Source organism: Macaca mulatta, chromosome 2 (assembly GCF_049350105.2).
Source record: "Macaca mulatta isolate MMU2019108-1 chromosome 2, T2T-MMU8v2.0, whole genome shotgun sequence".
Taxonomy (NCBI): domain Eukaryota; kingdom Metazoa; phylum Chordata; class Mammalia; order Primates; family Cercopithecidae; genus Macaca; species Macaca mulatta.
The window spans coordinates 153,295,521-153,310,312 of record NC_133407.1 but is presented as its reverse complement, the minus strand read 5'-3'; the positions used below and the strand labels follow the sequence as shown (position 1 = coordinate 153,310,312).

The window sequence follows — 14,792 nt, the reverse complement described above, 5'->3', positions numbered from 1 at the left end:
CTCAGACATATTTTGCAAATGAATCTCCAGCTGTGTAAGAACAGGGGCCACACTTTATTCTCCTCCATATCCCTGTGCCCAGCAGAGGACTTAGCTCAGGAAATGCTTGTGAAATTGACTTGAATGGAGCAAGTGTCCTTCAGCCTCTGTCTTTTCATCTGTAACATGGAAAGGGAAGGAGGCAACACATCCTCATTCCTAAGCTCCCTAAGAGAGCAAAGCTCGCGCGCCTTTGTAAAAGAGTAAGTGCTGGCCGGGCACAGTGGCTCACGCCTGTAATCCCAGAACTTTGGGAGGCCGAGGCAGGCGGATCACGAGGTCGGGAGATCGAGCCCATCCTGGCTAACATGGTGGAACCCGCCTCTACTAAAAATACAAAAAGTTGGCCAGGCGTGGTGGCGGGCGCCTGCGGTCCCAGCTACTTGGGAGGCTGAGGCAGGAGAATGGTGAGAACCTGGGAGGCGGAGCTTGCAGTGAGCCGAGATCGCGCCACTGCGTTCCAGCCTCAGCAACAGAGTGAAACTCTGTCTCAAAAAAAAAAAAAAAAAGAAAAAGTACAAGTGCTTTGTAAATCGCAGCATGCCTTGTAACCATTGAGGTCTTTGTAATTGGCAAGTGGCTTTGTGAAGTGCAAAAAATGTGAATTGTGAACTTTTGAGACTCTGTTGGAACTGATAACAGACTCGTACAACCTGCGATGGGCGTTATGGGTGGTCTCGACCCTTCCCCAGCACAGATATATCATCCCCTCCATCCATCTGTGTCCTTGCTGGCTCCAGCTCTGTCCCTGTCACTGTCCCACGGTGCCGTGTGTCTGGGTGGGGCCAGGGGCCGTCCTCTGGGGCTACACCATGGATCTCCTCTCTGTTTGTTCGTCTGTTTGTCCTCTGTCTCTCTTCCTAGGCATCCTGTGTCACCGCTCTCCACCCCGTCTCATCTGCCCTTGTTCTAACTGGCCACCGACAGTCCTGGTCACCCCTAACTGCGTCTTTCCCCTATTCTGTGTCACCAACCACTGCCCCGGGGCCCCAGAACTGCCACCGAGGATGCTCGCCTGCCTGCCCGCCCACCCACCCTATGGCCCCTCGAGCCCAACGCTGGGCCCTGGGGCCCCGAAGACTCCTCAGGCCCCAGCCCGCCCACCCGCCTGCCAGGAGTTGACGCTCTCTGGTTCCTACGTTACAGCCCAGCCCCTGGCCCTGCCCGAGAGGAGGGCTTCTGGCGTGTGTTTGGAGAAGCTCTCGAAGACCTGGAGTCATGTGGTCAGTCAGAGCTGCTGAGGGAACTGGAGGTATGGCCGCCTGCCCTGCAGGCCTTCAAGGGGCACCCGGGGCTGTTTACTCTGGTGTGTGTGCAATGGGAGGCAGGCATGTTGATGGTATCATGCTCATGTGTAACGTGTATGTATGCACTCACCTGGGCACCCTCTGGGAAAAGGTGTCTTCACATATTTACAGACTGTGCATGGACTCATGTGCAAGTGTGATTGAGAGCACCGTGGTACTACACATTATCTGTGTGGACATGAAATATGTGTGACATCATCATGGGTACATTGGGAGCGTATGTGTATGCATGCATGTGAACATGCTCATGCATGCACACTTGCAGAGTGTATTTCAGAACACGTGTGTCTGAGTGTGCACATGTAGTTGCACAGGGGCAGTTTTAGTATCTGTGTATGTGCGTGTGATACATGAATGTGGCTGTGGGCACGCCCTGTGGAAGTGTGTGAGTGTTGACATCAGTGACGACAGAAGATAAGGGGCTGTGGGAAACCAGAGGTGAATGTGGCTTTGTGTAAGGTCAGTATTGTTCAGTGCATAGAACAAACTGTCCAGGAGGATCCAGAGAGGATCTTGCTAAGTCATATCCCAAGCTTCCACTCTGAGAGCAATTTTATTTTATTTAAATCTCTATTTTATCTGTGCTTTTGCCCCTTTTTATTCCTAATATTGTCAATTGGGGTCGTTTTTTTTCTCTCCATTAGTCCAGCCAATTACCAGGTTTCTCAAAGAACACGTTTTTGGCTTTATTATTTTCTATTTTATTCATTTGTTTGTTTAGCTTTGATATTCTCTTCCTTCTACTTTATGTTTAAGTCATGATCCTTTTCATGGTTTCTTAGTGCCTTAATTTTCAGTCTTTCTTGTTTTTGAATAATGTATTTTTTGAAGTTATGAATTTACCTGTAAGCATTTCTTTGGCTGCATCCCAAATTTTGCTAATGCACTTTCCACCTTAAATTAAATTCTGTTTTGTCTCATAATAATATTGTTTCATTAAATTTATTTTGGTGATTATTTGCCTGTCTTTTTTTTCAATTTGCTTATTTTTCTCTCTCTCTCTCTCTCTCTTTTTTTTTTTTTTAGACGGAGTCTCACTCTGTCACCCAGGCTGGAGTACAGTGGTGCAATCTTGGCTCACTGCAGTCTCCACCTCCTGGGTTCAAGTGATTCTCATGCCTCAGCCTCCTGAGTAACTGGGATTAAAGGTATGTGCCACCATGCCCAGCTAATTTTTTCTATTTTTAATAAAGATGGGTTTTCACTGTGTTGGCCAGATTGGTCTCGAACTTCTGGCCTCAAGTGATCCACCTGCCTCAGCTTCCCAAAGTGCTGGGATTACAGGGGTGAGCCACTGTGCCTGGCCAATTTGCTTGTTTTCAAATTTACTGTATCATTGTTTTAAATGTGTCTCTGTTGTATACTATACATAGTGGGTTCTCTTTTTATTAAAGATGAATTTAGTCTATTTATATTTGTTGTGACTACTAATATAATTAAACCTTTCAATCAGAGGTACACCTGAAAAAATATATAATTAAACTTAATTCTAGTATATAATTTATACTTCCTATTTATCCTGTTTTCTTTATACTTCTTCTGATCATCCATCTTTCCTTTTTTCTATTGATACATTTTTCATTACTGCTCGCTTTCTCCACAATCTCCAATTTGGAGATTTTAAATTTTATTTGTATTCTTGTAGTGATTATCTTTAATTCGTTTGTTCTACTTTCAACATTCAGTTTTTACATTGAAACCTTTTATTATTACCTAAGTGATACGTGTGAGTGGTGCAAAATTGGATAAACAAAGTAGAATCAAAATAAGTAATGAAAAAATAAGTAAAAATAAAACATAAGGACACAACATTCCCACCACCCACAGATCACCACTATTACTGTGTTAATGAGTTTACATGTATTTTTTTTTTTTTTTTGAGACGGAGTCTCGCTGTGTGGCCCAGGCTGGAGTGCAGTGGTGCGATCTTGGCTCACTGCAAGCTCCACCTCCCGGGTTCACGCCATTCTCCCGCCTCAGCCTCCGAGTAGCTGGGACTACAGGCACCTGCCACCACGCCCGGCTAGTTTTTTGTATTTTTAGTAGAGATGGGGTTTCACCATGTTAGCCAGGATGGTCTCGATCTCCTGACCTCATGATCCACCCGCCTTGGCCTCCCAAAGTGCTGGGATTACAGGCTTGAGCCACCATGCCTGGCCATGTATTTTTAAGATAATGAAGTCATGACATATGTACTGTTTTGTAGACTGCTTTTTTAGCTAGCTACTTCATTTTTCCATTTCAATATATTTTAATCTTTCCTGATACCAAGACCAGATTCGGATTTCGTCAGTTGGACCCAAATTGCCCTTTACCCCTGGTTTGTCCAAACCAATGTCTAATCCATGCTTGGAGCTTGGTTATTATGTCTCTTAAGTCTCTCTTAATTTTAGTCCAGTGCCTTTTAAATGATACTAATGTAAGCTTTCTGTTTATCAAGATAAAATTAACATATAAAGTTTGCAATTTTAACCAGTTTAAAGTGTACAGTTTAGTGACTTGTTATATTCACGATGTTGTGTAATCATCAGCACTATCTAATTCCAGAACACTTATAACACCCCAAAATGAAAACTTCTACCTTCCAATCCCTCCCTCTTCCCATCCCCTGGCAATCGCTATCTACTCTGTCTCTATGGATTAGCCTATTCTGGATATTTCATAAAAGTGGTGTGTGTATTTGACTATTTGTGTCTGGCTTTTTTCACTTAGCTTGATGTTGTGGGATATGTCAGTAATTCATCCCTTTTTATGGCTAAATAATTATTAGGATAGACCACTGAAGGGAAGGCCATGGCCTTACCTTACATTTTCAATATATTTTCTTAATTTGGTTTTTCTAACAAGTCTAAGCAATACCTTTGTCCTCCTCTTGAATAAGACAGGCACTATAGAATTCTTTCACTTCTCTCCAAACTACTTCCTCTCATGTCCCAACTCGTTTATAAATTGCTCAAAATTCATGAACATGGGGTTTTATCAGAATATTTGACCAATTTCTGTTATCACCTTTGCTTCTTGCATACCCCTTTTTTTCTGAGCTCATCCTTTAAGATAGTCTTTCACTGAGGGCCTTTAGGTGGTAAACTGCTTTAGGCTCTGTGTTCTGAAAAGTCTTTATTTCTTTTTTATTTTTTCCAATCAATTTAGAAGTTTATAAATGTCTTTATTTCACCCCTGCTCTTAAATGATAGTTTAGTTGACTATGAAATATAAACATTTACTCAGGGTTTTGAAGATATTACCCTGTTGTCTTCTGGTAATGATTGTTGCTGCTGTTAGGTTCACTGTTGTTCCTTTGAAAGTCCTGTGTCTTTTCTTTCTAGGAGATTTGAGGATTTCTTTCTCTGTGATGGCTGGCTCTCTTGCTCTGATGTGTCTCAGTAAGAGTTTGTCTTACTATAGACTCAGTATGTTTTTTCAGTCCGAGGACTCATGTTTGCCTTCTATGCTGGAAAATTCCTAGTCATGGTATTTATAATATTGCTTCCTTCTTATTGTCTCCTTCTGTTAAGTATGTTGGACACTTGTCCTCCATGCATTCTACCCTCTATGTCTCTTAACTTTTCTTTCATATTTTCTCTGCACTGTGTACTAGCTGCTTTCCTTAATCTGTCTTCCAATTCACTAATTCTCTCCTTGGCTGTATTTATTCTACTGTGTAACCCGTTTCTTAGATACTGTGTTTCAAGTTCTACATCTTTTTTTTTTTTTTTTTTTTTTTTGAGACAGAGTCTTGCTCTGTCGCCCAGGCTGGGGTGCAGTGGCTGGATCTCAGCTCACTGCAAGCTCCGCCTCCCGGGTTTAGACCATTCTCCTGCCTCAGCCTCCCGAGTAGCTGGGACTACAGGCGCCCGCCACCTCGCCCGGCTAGTTTTTTGTATTTTTTAGTAGAGATGGGGTTTCACTGTGTTAGCCAGGATGGTCTCGATCTCCTGACCTCGTGATCCGCCCGTCTCGGCCTCCCAAAGTGCTGGGATTACAGGCTTGAGCCACCGCGCCCGGCCTAAGTTCTACATCTTTTATTCCTACAATTTTTTTAAATCTTCATAGTCTTTTTTTTAATGGCTTTTGCTTTTTTTCTTATTTTTCTACACATCTTAAACCAAGCTTATCTAACCTGTGGCCCATGGGCTGCATGTAGCCCAGGATAGCTTTGAATTTTACACAAATTCATAAATTTTCTTAAAACATTATGAGATTTTTTTTGCGATTTTTTTTTTCCTCATCAGCTATTGTTAATGTTAGTGTATTTTATGTGTGGCCCAAGACAATTATCCCACGTGGCCCAGGGAAACCAGTAGTTTGGACACCCCTGTAAACAGACTTACTTCAAGTTTCTTTTTTCTTTTTTTTTGAGATGGAATTTCACTCTGTCACTCAGGCTGGAGTGTAGTCAGTGGCATGATCTCGGATCAGCTCACTACAACCTCCACCTCCTGGGTTCAAGCAATTCTCCTGCCTCAGTCACCTGAGTAGCTGGGGACTACAGGAGTGTGCCATCATGCTTGGCTAATTTTTTTTTTTTTTTTTTTTTTTTTTTAGTAGAGACAGGGTTTCGCCATGTTGCCCAGGTTGGTCTTGAACTCCTGATCTTAGGTGATCGGCCCGCCTTGGCCTCCCAAAGTTCTGGGATTACAGGTGTGAGCCGCTGTGCCAGTTCTCAAGTTTCTTTTTATTTCACTATTATTTTTAGTTCCCTGGGTGTGGATTCGCCTACTTGTTTTGTCTGTGGGCAGGTGGGTTTTTCCATCTCGTCACTGCACGGCTTCCAGCCGCTGTCCCTTCCCAGGCGCCTGCCTTGCTGTGTGTGCTCCGTGTTGTTGACGCTTCGGTGAGATCACTCCTCACTTTGTCTTGGCTGTGGCCTTTGAACTTCACCAATTCCAGACTGGTTTTGACAGTAATTCCTCTGCTCAGTGTTTCTGCACTATTGTGGAAGGCAGATTCTGGCCCCACCCTCATGCAGAGGTCACACTAAGGGTTCTAGTTTGTCACAAGTGATCCTCCCCCTCCTGCCTGTTCAAGTCTTGGTGGTTCCCTTCTTGTACCCCTGTGGGCAGACATTTTCCAGTCGCTATCCAGCAATGAGACAGCACTCACTTTCTGGAATGGTATCATTTCCTGCTTTGAGACAGCATCTCTTTTCCCTGAACAGTATCCCAGCTCCAAACGTGTATACTTCGTTGTTACCTTCCATGGGCCACTAACTTCCATAAGCCAGACGGTTTCACTCCTGCTAATGCCTGTCTCTGAATTTTTCTTTCTTGCTTTGAAAGTGTTTATTTAACAAATTGAAATCTCTATGTGTTTGAAGGGAGGTGTGAACTTCCTGTATCAGCTCAGTCTGCATTTTAACTGGAAGTCCTTGAATTCTACAATTTTAGGGGTCCAAGACCCTGCGATGCCTGGACTCCCTGATTCTGTGTTTTAATAACTCTATTATCCCGAAATGAGGAGTCTCATATATTTCCTTTTGGATGCTGGCTCCCAGGCAGGTGAAGATCGTTTCTAAGATGTGAAAAAGGTGCTTTCCTGCCTCCTCATTCAATATCCACCCTTGTTTTCCTATCTTCCTCCCCACTCCAACCCAACAGTTTGGCCCTAAAACAGTTTTTATTTTTTAGCAATAGGATCTTGCTCTGTTGCCCAGGCTGGAGTGCAGTGGTATGGTCTCAGCTCACTGCAACCTTCACCTCCCAGGTTCAGCAGATCCTCCTACCTCAGCCTCCCTAGTAGCTGGGACCACAGACATGCACCACCATGCCTGGCTAATAATTGTAGATTTTGTAGAGAGGTTGTCTGGCTATGTTTGCCCAGGTTGGTCTCGAACTCCTAGGCTCAAACAATCCTCCTGCCTCCGCCTCCCAAAGTGCTGGGGTTACAAGCATGAGTCACCACGACCAACGTAAAACATTTTAATCATAATTTACCTTCCCTTAGGGGATCCCTAAAAGACCAACCCCCTGCACCCCAAATGGTCAGATAGAACTGTGCACTAATAGTAGGAACTCAGATACTGTGATGGGCAGAAGGAGAGACGTTTCTAGGCTGAGGAGACAATTGTTTGCCTGTAAGACTGTATGACGTCACAGTAAGAAGTCCATCCTCCCCTCCCAGCAGCTCCAGCACCCCCACCTCCATCTCTGGATTTCCCAGCCTGAGTGTGAAGCTGTTTCCGTCGGGGCTTCACACTCAGGCTTCCGGCTGGCAACTTAGAGCTTGGCATTTCCGATTGCTCAGCCCTCCCTCCCTGAGCCTGTTCTAACTCCACGCCTTCTCTCCTTCTCCAGTGGCACCATCCTTGTCCAGACCACCATTGTCTTTTCTTTGGACAACTACATGGCCCCTAACAGGTCTCCCTCCCAGCCTCCACTCCCACACCTGCAGCCCAGTCTTCATGTGGCAGTTGGAAGATGCTTCTAGATCCACACATTGTTTATGTCACCTTCTCTGCCTGGCTTCAGTCCTTCAGGGGCTGCCTGCTGCTCCTGGAATGAAGTTCACATCTCTTACTGTGGTCTAGAGGGTGCCGCAGGACTGGGCCCTCAGTCACCAGCCGCCAGGTTTGCTTCCAGATCCCCCCACCGCAGGGCTTTGCACATACTGTTTCCTTTGCCAGGGACTCTTCCCTGGGCCTCTTCTTCCTTGTCCTTTCAATTTCAGCTCTGGATGCTTCCCCACTCCTCACAGGACCAGGGCCACCTGTCCCAGGTTCTCACTTCCCGAATGCCTCACCTCTGTAACACTTATTGCAGTGCATGATTTTATCTTATTTATGTTGGCAATTAGCAATGTAGCAGAGTGGTTAAGAGTTCTGACTTTGGGGCTGGGTATGGTGGCTCATGCTGTAATCCCAGCACTTTGGGAAGTTGAGGCGGACGGATAACCTGAGGTCGGGGGTTCGAGACCAGCCTGATCAACATGGAGAAACCCCATCTCTACTAAAAAAGAAAATGCAAAATTAGCTGGGCATGGTGGCACATGCCTGCAATTCCAGCTATTCAGGAGGATGAGGCAGGAGAATCGCTTGAACCTGTGAGGCGGAGGTTGAGGTGAGCCAAGATCGTGCCATTGCACTCCAGCCTGGGCAATAAGAGCGAAACTTTGTCTCAAAAAAAAAAAAAAAAAAAAAAAAGAGTCTTGACTTTGGAACTAGACTCTGGTTTCAAATCTTTTTTATATGGCTAAGGAAATAAGCAGTTTCCTCATCTGTAAAGTGGAAAAAAAATGGTATTTACTTGCATCATTGTACTGTGGAGAATAAAAGGAGTTATAGGTGTAAAGTGCTGAGAACTGACCTAGCAGTGGGTAGGCACGAATGACTAAGTGCCAGTGATTATTATCCTCATTGTAGTGTGATTGGTTCATGACTTCCCACTCCACCACTGTTGGACCCAGCCCCAGTGAACAGGGACCACTTCTGTCCTGTTCACCATTGTCCCCTTTGTGACTGGCACATAGTAGGTGTCAGTGGACGCTGACTGCCTGATGAGACAAGCCAACAAGCATCTGAAAGAAGGGCCATGTTCCTGCAGGCATCCATCATGACAGGCACTGTGCAGAGGGCGGCCCTCGAGGGCAGACCTGGCCACCGGCCTTGGCAGAGGGGACGGGAGGTACGAGCCTCTCCTGCAGAGATGGAGGAGCTGCTACTGCCTACACCCTTGGAGATGCACAAGGTAGGCACTGGGGGTGAGCACAGGAGACCTGGACCTGTGTCCTGACGCCATGAGCACCATCATGGGACTCCAGAGAGGCCCTGCCCCTCTTGGGGCTTTATTCTCCTCCACCACAAAACCGGGTTGAGTTTTCCAAAATGCACATCATTTGGGTGACACACAAACTCATACACATGCACACCTGTGATTCACGCTGGCTATTATTATTTTTCTTTAAGTAGATGTGCTTTTTTTCCCTCCACTTAAGTTATTTTATCTATGTGTTTATTTTTTTGAGACAGGGTCTGGCTCTGTTGCCCAGGCTGGAGTGCAGTTGCTCGATCAAGGCTTACTGCAGCCTTGACCTCCTGGGTTCAAGTGATCCTCCCACCTCAGCCCCCCAAGAAGCTGGGACCACAGGCATGCACCACTACACCTGGCTAATTTTTGTATTTTTTTAGAGACAGGGTTTCAACATGTTGCCCAGGCTGGTCTCAAACTCCTGAGTTCAAATAACCTGCCCACCTCAGCCTCTCAAAGTGCTGAGATTACATGTGTGAGCCACTGTGCCTGGCCTTAAGTTGTTTTGTATCTCATATACACATATTTACATATAACATATAAACCCTTCTACATGTGTGTGTGACTTCTATGTATCTCACACAATGAGAAGCCAGTGTCTTGTGCCATCTATAGGTCATTATGTAAAAATAAGATGGCTTGGTGGCTCATGCCTGTAATCCCAGCACTTTGGGATGCCAAGGCGGGTGGATCACAAGGTCAGGAGATCAAAACCATCCTGGCTAATATGGTGAAACCCCGTCTCTACTAAAAATACAAAAATTACCTGGGCATGGTGGCACGCGTCTGTAGTCCCAGCTATTCGGGAGGCTGAGGCAGGATAATCGCTTGAACCCCGTAGAAGGAGGTTGTAGTGAACCGAGATCGCGCCATTGCACTCCAGCCTGGGTGACAGAGTGAGACTCCAGCTCAAAAAAAAAAAAAAAAAAGATGAGGAGGACAATCCCTAGCCAATGGTCCTCAGAAGCTCTGAGCTCTTTGGTAAATGGGAATGAGTGAGGGTCAGGGAAGGTAACAGTGCCCTGGGCAGGCCTCCTCCCTGATGGAGCCAGAGGACTGAGAAAGGGCTGAAAGGAAGTCACTCCTAAGGGCTCCCTTGTACTTGAGTGTTGTGGCTTGGAGCATCTGCTGTGGGAGAGAGGAGGAGGGGTTGGGGTGGGTGAAGGCCAAGGGGCAGGAGGCTGGGGCACTGCAGCCTGGGGGGTATGGTTGACCAGAGGCGGTGAATACCAGACCAAGGGATCTGGGCTACTGTGAGAGGCTGGGGCCAAAGGTCAGAGTCCCAGGAACCTCCTCCTCCTGCTTCCAGGTGACCCTGCACAAGGACCCCATGCGGAATGACTTTGGTTTCAGCGTCTCAGATGGCCTCCTGGAAAAAGGCGTCTATGTCCACACTGTGCGCCCTGATGGGCCAGCCCACCGCGGGGGCCTCCGGCCCTTTGACAGGGTCCTGCAGGTAACGCTGGGGCAGGGGCTGCATAGTGGGGGTGGCATTGTTCCCTAGCCTGAGGGTGGGGAAAGAGCCTGCATCTATCACCTGTGAAGAGGGCAGGAGAATGCAAGTCGTCTGAGTCAGGTTAGCCTAAGTTGCGATGCGGGCCCCAGCACCCTGAGCCTCAGAGGCTGAGCACACACAGACCTTTTTTCTTACACCCCATGCCCACTGCGGGCCAGTGGGGGCCTTCCTCTCCCAGGGCTGATGGAGCATCTGCCCATCTTGGAACTGACTCTCTGAGACACGTGGCCTCTTCAGACTCCACAGCAGAGGAAACAGACTGGAAAGTCACACGTAGATATTTTTCTGCCTTCACCCAGAAGCAACACTCATCACCTTGCTTCACGGCCGATGGACCAAACCCTCATGTGACCTTCCTAACCGCGAGGGAGCCTGGGAAGCGTGGGGCATCCTGTGCTGGGCACCCTGTGCCACCCCTTCTCATGCCCTGGCTGTTTTTGCTCCCTCAGTGTGGTTTTTACCATATTTATATGAAATTTACTAATTCATGTTTTCTCTAAATTGATGGCACTTTTTCAATTTACATTGACTTTGAAAGGAAACTTTTTATCTCCATTAGGAGTGCAAATCTAGCACCCCCTGCTTTGAAATAGAAAGTGGGTGTAAAATGCAAATAAAATAGAAAGAAGACAATGTCACGTCACACAGTTCTAGGCAGGAAGCTCTCTGAGTGTGTGGTCTGCTCTTTCATGTGAGAAAGGGAGAAAAACAGGAGTTAGAGGGGTGTGAAGGGTATACCCGCCTCTTCCTAGGACTTTCTCTTTGATGAAACCTAACAGAAGGACTGAGAGAGAGAGGAAGAATGTTCCTGTGTGTGTGGTGCTGGAGATGTCAGGGCTTGTGTCAAGGCTGGGACAGGGCCCACCTTTAGGACATCACATGCCTCTCGCTCCCTTCAGCCCCGCAGGGCTGACACCTCGGCTCTGTTCCCTTGGTTGTGCCCCATGCAGGTCAACCACGTCCGTACACGGGACTTCGACTGCTGCCTGGCGGTGCCGCTTCTGGCTGAGGCGGGTGATGTCCTGGAGCTGGTCATCAGCCGCAACCCGCTGGCACACAGCAGCCGGGCCCCCCGAGCGCCAGGCCCCAGCAGTCCCCGGATGCTCTGAAGTCAGCATGTGGGCCGAACTCCTAAGGGACCACCCAGGCAGATCCTGGATCCCAGACACGTAGCTGGGCTGGAGAAGCGGCCACCCACTCATTCATCTGTTGGTCTGGCAGACCCTGAGCCTGGGGTGACGCTTGGCCTCTGTTCCCCAGGTCTGTGGTGACTGGGGTGCCAAGCAGGGAGGCCTGCCCAAGTTGGAGTGACAGCTGGGGTCTCTCACCAAGTTGGGTCTCCAAGATGCCCAGAGGAGCCTCCCTTAAGAAGGGTTGGCACAGGCTGCTCAGCCGAGAGGAGAGAGGCCTGGGGGCTGTCCCAGGTCCCTGTGGGGCCTCCTTGGAGAGGTCGAAGATGTAGGGAGCACTTCCTCCCAGCAGAGCCATGGAGCTGGAATGAGCTGCAAGGAGGAGTGAGTTCTCAGTCACAGGAGGTGAGCAGGCAGGAGCTGGATACCCCAGCGCAGGCATGCATTGGGGCATGAGGCATTCCCATGATGCGTGCACACGCGCTTGGGGGGTTGGCTTCCTGATGGGGAGCCACTTCCTCTAGAGACTCGGCCACCAGGAAGGATACTGCTTCAGATGGGAGCCCAGCTCCTTCGCTTCTCCAGAATGGGGGTTTGAGGCTTGCTAGTCCTGAGATTCTCAGATTCCCAGAATCTGGTCCCCACTTATGAGACGCTTAAGTTGGGGCGTCTGGGATCCCAGGAAGTGTTGGCCCTTTGATTCCGAAAGTGGGTGATTCTTTCATTTCAGCATCTCAGTCTGAAGCTTCTGGCCCTTGAGACTGGTTCTGGGCCCATTGGGCAGGCTCTATGGGCCTCGGGCTCTCAGCCCTCCTGCTTCTGTAGGCCGTGCGGCCACTGACCCATCTGCACGCCCACTCAGCCCAAGCCCCTCCTTGTGGGAGGAGTCATTTTTGGGACAAAAGACCCTGGAGCTTCCATTCGCCTGCCATCCAATGAAGACTGAAAAGTGATGGACACAGGACCTGTGAGGCATAGCACTCGTCTTTACAGCCAGATCAGTGGAGGAAGAGGAGAAAGAGGGAGGGAGATGGGAGAGAGATGGGCCAGTGGAAAAGATGGGACACTCTTGCCCAGTGGAGGGTGTCCAAAGTGCTTATTCAAAGAAGTCTATTCCCACTTGAAATCTGGAAGCACCAGCATCCCTTAAAATCATTGTCCTCAGTGTCCACAAATCAGAGACCCTCTTCATTTTGAGAAGGGTGTGGGCCTCCCTGACTGGTCTAGTGAGTGGTGCCTGGGGTGGAGTGGGCAGGCGGGTGTAGCCAGGGCTGGAGATGTGCTTTGCCTGGCCCAGCTCTCACAGGGGTCTCTGGAAAATGGGCCACCCACTCCCACCTCCACCTGTCTCCAACCTGGGATCCTGGAGGCCGGAAAAGTGCTCTTCCATTTGAGAGAACAAATGGGGAGTCAAGAGGTCTATTCTTTTCACCCTGGGTCTGTTACCTGTTTGCTGTGTGACCCTGTCTGGGTTGGACCCCCAGCCCCTCTGGATGATCACAGGTGGACAGTCTGAGCAGACACAGGCTTCCTGGTCAGGGACAGAACCAGGTCTACCGACCCACCAAGGCACCCTTGGGGAACTGCCCATGCTGTCTCCCGGGGGCCTGCCTCCCTTACCCCTCCCCTCCACTTCCCCAGGCCCTGCCCCTCGGTGCCCTCCCTGAGGGCCCTGCATGCTTGTGCCTGGGGTGCTCAGCACCTCTGCTATCTTGGATACCTGTGTACTTAGCCCAGGGGGAAAGGGCACTGCCTACCTGTCACAGGGCACCAAGCGAAAGCCAAGAGCCCTCACTTTGCGGGGGAGGGACAGCACAGCAGAGGTGTGGCTTCTGGACACAAGCAGCCATAGCTGTGTGACCTTGGACAGGTGGCTCAGCGTCTCTGGACCTCTGCTAAGCAGCAGGGCTGGACAGGACACACTCTCAGGGCCTCTTGGCTTGGGAAAACTGCATTGACTCCAGGACTCCAGGCGAGGGAAGATGCACCCGACTCTAACCAGTACCCCCTCTGCCTCCTCGGGCTGAGGCCTCTGCCATTCTCCCAAACGTATGCAATCAGGCCCGCGCTGGGCCTCCCAGCCACGCCGGCCTCCTCATATGCAATATTTCTTCTGGCTTCTCGTGGGGATGGGTCACCCCCGACTTGACATTTCCTGACACCTTTCCCCAGTGAGCGCCCTGCCTGCCTATGCATTTTGGGAACAGCCCCTGTGACATGTCCCCTTCCACCACCCCCTCCCCCAAAGCTGTATTTTTCTCTGGCTGAGATTAGAACATATTCCTTGTAAAGTATTTTTCTACATCGGGTTTTCTTAGGGCTCTTGGGAAGCACAAACGCCAAGGGGCTATATTGCAAAGGCCGCTTATGGTCTGTTTGGGGCCCTCATCTAAGTCTTTGTCCCACCAGGGGTTGCAGTGGCTTGGGGTAAGTGCTATGGGGATGATTTTTTTTTTTTTAAATAAAATTATTTAAATCCACCTAGAGTAGAAGTTTGCTTTTTTAACAAAATCATGGGTTGGCAAGTCAGCTTCCGTATGGGTCTGGTGACATCTCACTTGATTTTGATGATTCATTAATTCAAAAAGTTTGCCATTTGCTTCCATCATCCAGCCCCTGGGCAACATGAATCAGACAGATTTAGGTCATGTCTGCACATTCTGGTGGCAGGAAGACAATCAACAAGTAAGCAAATAAATAATTATTTCAAAAGGCATCAAATAGGAGTAATGGGATAGAGACACCAGGGTGAGGGGCTTTAGCTCACAATGTTAGGAGGGGGTTTCTCTCAAGAGGCGACATTTGCAATGAGACCTGAAGACAGGAGCCAGCCTCCGTGGAGACCTGGAGGAAGAGTATCTCAGGAAGTGGACACAGCCAATGCAAAGGCCCTGAAATAGGAACGAGTTTGATGGTTTCAAGGAAGAGAAAGAAGGCCTGGGAGGGGAATGAAGCTGGAGACTAGGTTGGAGGTAGCAGGGATCGGGGGGAATGGATTTGATTCTCTGTGCAGCGGAAAGCCAGAGGCAAACAGTGGTGCCTGCGTATGGAGTCTCTT

At 48.5% G+C, this 14,792-nt stretch overlaps 1 protein-coding gene across 7 annotated transcripts in view; it reads left to right on the top strand.

Annotated features, from left to right (window-relative positions):
* The window catches only part of GRIP2 (glutamate receptor interacting protein 2), a 115,006-nt gene extending 100,792 nt beyond the window's left edge, over positions 1 to 14,214 (top strand). For 5 of the 7 annotated variants that reach the window (XM_077993509.1, XM_028844481.2, XM_028844480.2 and 2 more), the window contains 4 exons: positions 1,186 to 1,291; positions 8,885 to 9,028; positions 10,398 to 10,544; positions 11,555 to 14,214. In XM_077993509.1, the coding sequence (XP_077849635.1) occupies positions 1,186 to 1,291; positions 8,885 to 9,028; positions 10,398 to 10,544; positions 11,555 to 11,713 (556 nt within the window). In that variant the 3' untranslated portion in view covers positions 11,714 to 14,214. Of the gene's footprint in view, positions 1 to 903; positions 1,292 to 2,372; positions 2,495 to 8,884; positions 9,029 to 10,397; positions 10,545 to 11,554 lie in introns of all 7 variants that reach the window. The other 2 variants (XR_013414212.1, XR_013414213.1) reach the window with 2 other exon arrangements.
* The last annotated feature ends 578 nt before the right edge of the window (positions 14,215 to 14,792 follow it).